The 9026-nt window shown below is 59.5% G+C and overlaps 1 protein-coding gene across 2 annotated transcripts; it reads left to right on the top strand.

Annotated features, from left to right (window-relative positions):
- The first annotated feature begins 5187 nt into the window (after window positions 1-5187).
- On the top strand, window positions 5188-8828 carry LOC132340389 (low affinity immunoglobulin gamma Fc region receptor II-like). 2 transcript variants are annotated; one of them, XM_059871390.1, is made up of 9 exons: window positions 5188-5315; window positions 5739-5759; window positions 5848-6078; window positions 6297-6560; window positions 7062-7331; window positions 7421-7723; window positions 7804-7887; window positions 8217-8238; window positions 8326-8828. In XM_059871390.1, exons 1-9 carry the CDS (start codon window positions 5267-5269, stop codon window positions 8441-8443), a joined length of 1362 nt encoding a protein of 453 aa, XP_059727373.1. In that variant the 5' UTR covers window positions 5188-5266; the 3' UTR covers window positions 8444-8828. The 2 variants fall into 2 exon arrangements, with proteins under 2 accessions (XP_059727373.1, XP_059727375.1); XM_059871392.1 differs by lacking the exon at window positions 5739-5759 and having other exon boundaries at window positions 5192-5315.
- Window positions 8829-9026: the final 198 nt, after the last annotated feature.

Raw genomic sequence — 9026 nt, 5'->3', positions numbered from 1 at the left:
GCCTCACCAGGGACAGGGTTCCCAGCACATGGACAACCCACCGAGTCATTTTTCACCTCATGGGTAGCATATGTTGAGACATAAATCCAAATCAGACTTGTTCCTCTTAACCCCATGTGTTAGTGGCTCTGCAATCCCCCTCCCAGTGCTCCCAGTAAGGTGGCTTACCTTTCCCCATCCCACTTCCAAGGGGGCACAGGAGCCGGTTCCCTGCTGCTGGGACAAAAATGCAGCTCTTTGGTTAAACTGGCAGAAATGGTGTTTCTTTGTTCAGCTCTGTCAAGGAAGCTGAACAAGGTGGGAACCTCCCTTGGAATGGAAAATACGACCCCCTTCTCTCTGAGATGTTATAACTTTGAAATTATGGGGCTTTTAGGCAAAGCTGTGGGAACAGGAATACCAGCTCTTTACTGGTGTGTATTGTGAGAAACAAGTGAATGGAAGTTGACTTTTGCTGGATATTACATGAATTGATATTACATGATTGATTCTATTATTGATTAAATATTGGGATGTTAGTGTTGGGACAGTGATGTGTACTGTGGAGTGGCTGATGTGGTTGGGGTGGCCACCCAAGGGTGGGGCCCAGCCATGGCCCAGCCCCACTGCACAGGGATGGCCATTGCCCAGCCCTGCTCTGCCCAGCCCCAGCTGGCAGCCAGCACCTCAGGGTCCCCCCTGCCCCCTTGGCTTTGATTCTGGCAGCTTTAGAGCTGCTGCAGAGGTGAGAATCCTGCGGGGGAAAAAGGCCTGCCTGTGGTTTGCTCAGCCCTGCAAGAAGCACAAACCCCAAAGGGAGCCCAAGCAGCCGCTCTGTGAGGGCCTTTGATGGTTTTCAGAGCAGGGCTGGCTGGAAACTCCCCATGTAGTTGCAGCTGAGAGGGAACCAGTCCGGAAATGCAGCAATTGATCATTTGTTCCTCTTGGTAAGGGACTGAGAGAAACCACAAACTACTGCAAATCCCAAAAACTCTGCTCAACAGCCTGACCTGGGGCCCTCCTTCTTCAACAAAACCTGCAGCTCTTTGGAACCTTCCAGAAAGAATGTTTTGACTCTGGCTGTGGTCATCAGATAAGAGGGAACCATTGAGAAATATTGAGCAGGGGCTCTGCCCATGGCCATGGTGGGGCTGTGGGGAGTGACCCTGTGTGGATTCCAGGTGTCCCCAAAGCTGCTCCATCCCTGCCCTCCTCACCTGAGGGAAAGGCTGAGGCTTTGCAGGAATTGTGCTGTAAAGCCACCAGAGGTGCTGCTGTGGGCCCGAGAGCTGCCTGGGGTCAGGCGCTGCCTTCCTTCCATCCGGGATCATGGAGAGCGGCCGCGGGTGTTGGGCAAGGCATGTACCAGGCCCCGGGACACTGCTACGCTGCCAGTGGGCACTGGGATCCAACCTGCTGCCTTGGCGGCTTCTGCCCGCTGCCGGTGGTGGTGCCGGGACCGATTGGTGCCCGTGAGTTGGCCAAAGGAGCGATTTCCCCTCCTGCCTCCCGTGCGAGGCCGCCATGGCCCCTGAGGGGATGGAGCTCGAGCGGGGCGCCCCCTGCTGGCCGGGAGTGCTCCCTGCAGCGCCCCCTGCTGGCCGGGAGTGCTCCCTGCAGCGCCCCCTGCTGGCCGGGAGTGCTCCCTGCAGCGCCCCCTGCTGGCCGGGAGTGCTCCATGCAGCGCCCCCTGCTGGCCGGGAGTGCTCCCTGCAGCGCCCCCTGCTGGCTGTGGTTATCACTGCCACAAAAACCAACAGCGCTGAGCAGGAGGGAAAGTTCTGGGTTTGTGTTGTTTGTTCTGTTCTGGTTTATAAATTTCCCAGTAAAGAGCTGGTATTCCTTTTCCTGCACTTTGGCCTGGCAGCCCCAGCATCTCTGAAATTAAACACGTCCTTCCACATGGGTCTTCTTTCCATTCCAGGAACGTTCCCACTTTCCTTGGCAGATATTTCTCTTTAAATGAGTTGCCAACTCCTGGCTTCCAGCATGGATGGGACAGACCCCCAAGAGCAGACACAGTCAGGGACTTGGCCGCCTCATGTTCTGCCTTTTAAGCCAGTTTGGCCGCCAAGGGCCCTCTCCCCAGGTGGCACTTCTGGTCACCCGGCCACTCAGCAGCTGGCTTTGGCAGAGTGTGACACTGTCCCCAGTGTGCCATGGCTGACAGGCTGATGGACAGGCAGGGGCCCTGTCTCACCAAAAGCAAGGCCTGACCCACCCCTGCCACACACAGCTGCTCCAAAATGTCTCCAGACATCAAACTTTTCCTGTCTCTGACACCCCACCCTGTGCCATGGCCTGATCCCCACTGCCCTGGCAAAGGAGGAGACTCCAGAACCCCCACAGGGCCTTTGTGACATCCTGGTGTGGGGAACAGGGCAGAGGAGGGGTTTGGGACAGGGGAGAAGAGAATCCAGAGCCTCGTGAAGGCACTTTGGCCATCGGAGCAAGGAAGGTCCAGGGTCCTGCCAGGTTTTGGAAATGTCTGAGGTTTGTTCCTTTTTGGTGGCTTTCCCTGGAAATTGTTCCTGGTGTGACAATCTGGACTCTGAACCTTGTTGCTGTTGCTGTTGGTTTTATTCTCTCTCGTTGCTGTTTCAGGAAATTGTTCTTCTCTCAGCCCTTTGGGATCTTTGTGCCCCCACGAGGAGGGAGAGGAGCAGTTTTTGGTGGCAGCACAGACAGGAGTGGTTGCCCATGGATGGGGACCCCCAGTGCCCGCCAGATCCCCCCAGTGTCACAGCACATTCCCACAGATGTCACCGGGTTCACACGGTCGCCCCTGGTGTCCCTGCAGCTCCGCGTAGGTCACCTGTGGATCCTGGAGGGTGGTGGCACGGGGGGACACTGCGAGAGACACGGGCTGTGGGATCTGGGTGGGGTGACACTCGTGGGTGTCGTGTCCCTCTGTGAGTGTCCCACCCGTACTCACCCCCTGCCCTCTTGGTGACCACGACGTGGGTGTACAGCACCTGCCCCTCCTCTGGGGGGTCCGGGGGATCCAGGGGGACCCTGAGGGAACAAAGGGGATGTGGGGGAGGGAATGGGAGGTCTTGGGGGTTTGGGTAAAAGGGGAGAGGGTGGTTTGAGCCCCCCACTCACCTCTCCTGGTTCTTCCTGGCAGCTGCAGAGGAAAGAGGGGAGGGGTGACTGTGGGGTCACAGGTCCCTGACCCCTCTCAGGATTCCTGATCCCCCATAGGACCCTCAATTCCCACAGGATTCCCAAACACCTCTGGTGCCCCCCAGAATTCATGAACATCCCCAGTACCCCCAAACTAGGACCCAAAGCCCAGCTAGGACAGAGAGCCCCCTAACATCCCTGGGAATCCTGAAAGAACCCCAAACATCCCTGCAGGACCCCAGCACATCCCCAAACTCTACTGGATCCCCAAACAAGGTCAGAGTTCTGGTTGCCTCTACAGGTCCCTGGGATCCCCATCCCCCCATTGTCACCTACCCAGGTGGTGCCACCAGTGCCAGGCCACAATGACACCCATGAGGGAAATGGGAGTGCCAGGAGTGGGCAGTGGCTAGGTGGGCACAGGGGTCACAGCTCCTTGCCTGGGTGTGTCACTCAGATTTTGGGGTGACTCCAAGCCCAGCACAGCCCCAACCCTGCAGCACCCCAGGGTTGCCCTGGGGGTCTCTGTGTCCCTGCCCCACACACCCCTGGGTCAGGTCCCCCCATTTCCTGGCTCAGCCATCCCAGGCAACACTTGATGCCCAATTGGTTGGGACAAAATTACACATCCATAGAATAAAAGCAAAACTCTTTCCCACATCATTATTTCCCCAAAAAAAGTACAAATTTGGCAAAAATCAAACTGGCAAAGTATAGAATGCTCTGGTTTATAGAATCCATTGTTTTCCCAACAAGTCACTCACAATAAAAACACAAACAAATCCCAATGAAAGGAGACTTTTATTCCCTTTAGCAGCCCCTTGTGCATCCCACAGCAGCGTTTGCTTGTGGATGACACAGAGTGTGGAATGTCCCTGAGTGTCCAACAGCTCCATGGGATTGTTCCCTGCCTGCTGGGCAGCAACCCAGCCCCCAAGGAAGCCTTTTCTTGGGCCATCTTTAGGAACTCTCCCCATTTTGCTCATTCCCACCTTGAAACTTGATTGACTTCCCATGGAGGATGGGGAGAAGCTCTGTCCATCCTTGGGACAGTGCACAGGAATCGGTGGAAATGCCCCTGTGTGCCTCAGGTCAGGTTGTTGAACAGTTTGTTGTTGTCTTTGCAGTAGTTCTGTGGTTTCTCTCAGTCCCTTGGGCAAAGGGACAAAATGAGCAATTGCTGCATTTCCAGACTGGTTCCCTCTCAGCTGCCCCTGCAGTGGGACTTTCCAGCCAGCCCTGCTCTGAAAACCATCAAAGGCCCTCCCAGAGCCACTGCTTGGGCTCCCTTTGGGGTTTGTGCTTCTTGCAGGGCTGAGCAAACCACAGGCAGGGCCTTTTCCTGCACAGAATTCTCACCTCTGCAGCAGCTCCACACACCCAGAGCACATCCGAATCTGCCCGTAGGGACCCATTGGCTGCTGGCACCTTGTGGGGGCTGTGCTGGGCTCTGGGACACCCCAAAATGTGAGGCACACAGGGATGGAGCTGAGACCCACGGGCCCACCCAGGCACTGCCCACCCCTGGCACTGCCATTCAACCAGAAATCAAACCATGGGAGACCCATTCCTCAGGTGTCACCTTGCCTGGGACTCCCATCCCAGTACCGCCATTCCCCAGGATCTCCATGGCCCAGCACCCCATTCCCAAGGAACCCTCTCCTTTTCATTCCATCCCCTACAAACCTCCTCCCCCCACCATCTTGATCCTCCCAGGACCTCCATTCCCACAGGAGCCCCCATTCCACCAGCATCCCCATCCCATGACCCCCAATCCCTGGAGCCCACGTTCCCCTGGCACTCCCATCCCTAAGTCCCCCCAGCCCTGGGCACCCCCATTCCCAGGGACTCCCCCTCCTCAGCACCCCCATCCCCAGAGACCCCAGCCCTGGGATCCTCCGTTCGTCTGGGACACCCCATTCCACCTTGACACCCATCCCCAGGCGCCCAAACCCCATGAACCCCCCCACTCCTGGGACCCCATGTCGCACCTTGTCCCACCCACTCCCGTTCCCTTCCTGTCCCCAGCTTGTGGCCACCCTGCCCCCACCAGGTGCCACCTACACACAGGACAAGATATGATCTCGCTTCCTTCCCCTTCATCCGAAGAGCCGCCAGCCAGGGGAGCGGTGGCCACAGCAGCGAGTGACAGCCAGTGCACATGGCTGGGGACAGCGGGATGGCCGGGAAGGTGGTGCTGCTCCTGTGGGGTGAGTGCCCCGGGCACGGGCCTGACACCCCGGGGATGGGGAGGGGAGGGGGCACAGGGGGGCTGTGGGGTCCCCTGAGGTTCCCAATGCCAGCAGTGCCAGAGCATGAGGTGACCGGAGCCATGGGGTGGCTGTGGAGACAGGGGAAGGGGGACGATAATAAGGGGACAGAGATTTGGAGAGGCATCATGGGGCTGATGTGAGTGACCTGGGCCAGCACGGGGTGGCCGAGTCTTCCCCAGTTCAGGGGTGTCCACAATGTCCTGGTGTCGTACCTGAGCAAGGGCTAGACAAGGAGTTTCTGTCCACAAGGGGTCCATGTCACACCAGGACAGTTTGAGTACAACCCCCACACCCTGTACCCCGTGTGTCTCTGTCCCCACGGTGCCACCCCCACCCAGCCCTGTCCCTTTTCCCTTCCAGCCCAGACCCTCGGCCTCGCTGGTGAGTCCTCGGCGGATGCCATGGCCCCACTCCTCTGTCCCCAGCCCCGCACTGGCCCTGCCAGGCTGGTGTCCCCTGTCACCCACAGGTGCCCAGACCACCCAGATCCTCCTGGAGCCCCCCTGGAGGCCGCCGGTGCTGTGGGACCAGGTGACACTGACCTGCCAGGGCTCAGGGACCGCCGGTGCCACCACCTGGTACAAGGACGGGCAGCCATTGGGACAGGAGGGACGTGACAGCATCACTGTCACCAAGAAGGGGACATACGAGTGTGACAGACCTGGAACCGGGCGCAGCCCCCCCATGAGAGTCTTAGATGGTGAGGGGACATCTTAAAAGATCTGGGTGGCCCCTGACAGGTCTGGGTGGGCTCCACTCCATGGGTGGCCTCGCACCCCACAAGAGGCGAGAGCCTGTGCCTGCACACTGGGACATCCCAGTGCATCCCAGTGCACCCCAGATGTCTCCAGTGCCATGGGCACGCACCTCGGACCTATCTCGAGCCCCTCAGTGAGATGGGACCCTCCTGTCCCCCAGACAATCTGGTGCTGCAGGTGCCGGCACAGGTGCTGCTGGAGGGGGACACGGTGACACTGCGCTGCCGGGCCTGGCAGAACAACACTGTCACCTCGGTGTCCTTCTACCGCAAGGAGACAAAACTGGAGGGGTCCCGCGATGGCACCGAGCTGTCCCTGCACCCTCTGCAGCTGAGCCACAGTGGCAGCTACAGCTGCGAGGGCCGGGTGAGCAATGTGGTGTCCTGGTGGAGCGTGTCGGAGCTGGTGACAATGACAGTGTGCAGTGAGTGCATGGATGGGGACAGGGAAGCCCGACATCCTCCGAGGGTTTCCCCGCCACTCCTGAATCCTTCATCCCTCCCTTTACTCCTCCTTGGATCACTCAGAATTTCCCAAGTCCCTCTTGCTTTCCCCCATGACTGCCCAGTTCCCCCTGCAGATCCCTCATCCCTCCCTTTGTCCTCCCCATCCCTCCCTGGATTCCCCACCACTTCCAAGGTCCCTGCTCCACCCTCTGGTCTCCCTTCCTTCCCTGGGTCCTCCCACCCATCTCTAAACTCCAAATCATTCCCTGAGTCTCCTCAGCCTCTCGTCTGGTTCCCCATCCCTGCCTGGGTCTCTCCCCCTTTCCATGGGGTCTCACCATTGTCCCCATGTCCCACCATGCCTCCCAGGGTCCCCTTCTGCTCACTGGGATCCTCTCTGCTCCCTCCAATCCCCCTCTTTCACCTCCCATGTCCCCCACTCCTCCTGTGTCCCCAATCCCTCCTGTGTCCCCCCGCAGGGGTCCCGCTCTCGGATGTGTCCCTGTCAGCGCAGCCCCCTGGGGGACAGGTGGCACTCGGGGACAGCCTGGTGCTGAGCTGTGAGGTGGCCACGGGCACATGCTCCCTGTCCTTCTCCTGGCACCGGGAGGGCTCAGGGGCATTGCTGGGCACCGGCCCCCATCTGGAACTGCGGCACGTTGGGGACAATGACAGTGGCCAGTACCGGTGTCGGGTCAGCGACGGGGACAGCGTGGCTGAGAGTGACCCCCTGAATGTCACCGTCCTGGGTGAGCGGGACCCTGGGGCTGGGGGTGACCCCACTCACGACACCCCCATCCCACCTTTCCAGGTGCCAGCCCTGTCTGTGTCCCCACAGTGCCCGTGGCCAATGCCACCATCACCCCCGGTCCCCTGGCACACCAGGTGCGCCCAGGTGACAACGTCACACTGCACTGCTCAGTGCAGGTGGGCTCAGCCCCTGTCACCTTCACCTGGCTGCACAACGGGCAGGAGGTGGCCCGGGGTCCCCTCCTGGAGCTCAGGGACATCGATGTGGGACATTCGGGCACCTACCAGTGCGTGGCCACCAACCAGCTGGGACAGGACGGGCACCGCGTGTTCCGGGCACTCAGCCCTGAGCTGGAACTGGAGGTGACACCTGGCTCACCCTGGGTCACAGGTGGGGTCACACGGGGTCACCAGGGAGTTCAGGAGCCCCAGGGTTCAGGGTGACCCAATTGTGTCTCCTGTCTCTTGCAGTGGCCGCAGGGGTCGGTGGGGCCCTTTTGTTCCTGCTCCTGCTCGTGGGTGTCATTGTGGCCAGGCACTGGTGGCACCGCCTGGGTGGGTGACAATGGGGTGACAGGGGTTGTGGAGAGAGGTGGGAAGGCCCCCAGAGGGAGGGGGGCACAGGGCAGCACCCACAGCCCCTGGCTTGGCAGAGGCTGAGCCCCAGTGACCGTGGCTCAGAGCCCTGGGGAGGTGTTGGAGGGTCATGCAGGGATATTGGGGGTTCTATCAGGGGTCTCCCTCCCTGCCAGGCTCTGGGTTTGGGGGCACTGGGTATTAGGGGGGCCTGGGGAGGATTGTATGTCCGGTGGTGGTTCAGCATTCCCAAGGGTGGATGGGGGCCCCTGGGTCTCCAAAGTCACCCCTCCAGTTTTCCTTTGCAGATGCCAGGAAGCACCAGCAAAGGTGAGTGCAGGCTCCAGCCATGATACACCTTTTACCCAAACCCCCAGCAACTCCCATCCCCTTCCACACACCCCCTTATTCCCACAGGGCACCCCCAGAGCCCCTGGCACCCTTGGTGGAGGATCCTCAGGCGACGTACATGGAGCTGCAATGGCAACCGTGGGAACCCAGGGACATCTATGACAACCTACACCAGAAGTTGTGATGCTCTGGGAAGCGGGAGGCACTGGGTGACACTGGGGGTGCTCCCTCCATGGCTCCTGTGCTTGCCCATCCTTCCAAGGGAGGTGGTCATGGGTCAGGGGAAAGTTACACAGGGCACCCTCTGCTCCCCATTTCCTCTCCCACTACCCCCAAGGGCTCCCCCATCCCTTTGCTCGTACCTGCAGGGCCTCCCCAGCCCCATCCCAGTGCCCAAGTACCCTCAGTGACTGCCCCATTCTCTCCCCACAGTGCTTGCAGTACAGCCAGGGCTTCCCCATTCCCCCTCCCACTACCCCTGTCCCATCCCGCTGTAAAAGGGGGAGTTGGGGAGGATTCCTTCTGAAAGGTTTCTCAGATGAAAATGAAGCACAAACATGGCTATATTATATCTGAGCACTGTTTCTTGATGAAGGAGGGTAAGTGTTCTTACCAAAGGGGGAGAGAAGGGACTAGAAAGGGAAAAGGACAGAGAGAGAAACAGAGGACAGGGACAGCGTTACCACAAGAAGCCCGGGTGCTCTGTGGGCATCAGCTCGGCAGATGGAGTGTGTGTGCTGCAAGCCACAGCCAGCCCACATGGCCTT

This window comes from Haemorhous mexicanus, chromosome 31 (assembly GCF_027477595.1).
Source record: "Haemorhous mexicanus isolate bHaeMex1 chromosome 31, bHaeMex1.pri, whole genome shotgun sequence".
Lineage (NCBI taxonomy): Eukaryota > Metazoa > Chordata > Aves > Passeriformes > Fringillidae > Haemorhous > Haemorhous mexicanus.
The sequence above is the reverse complement of the archived record's forward strand: the minus strand, read 5'-3'. Positions and strand labels throughout refer to the sequence as shown.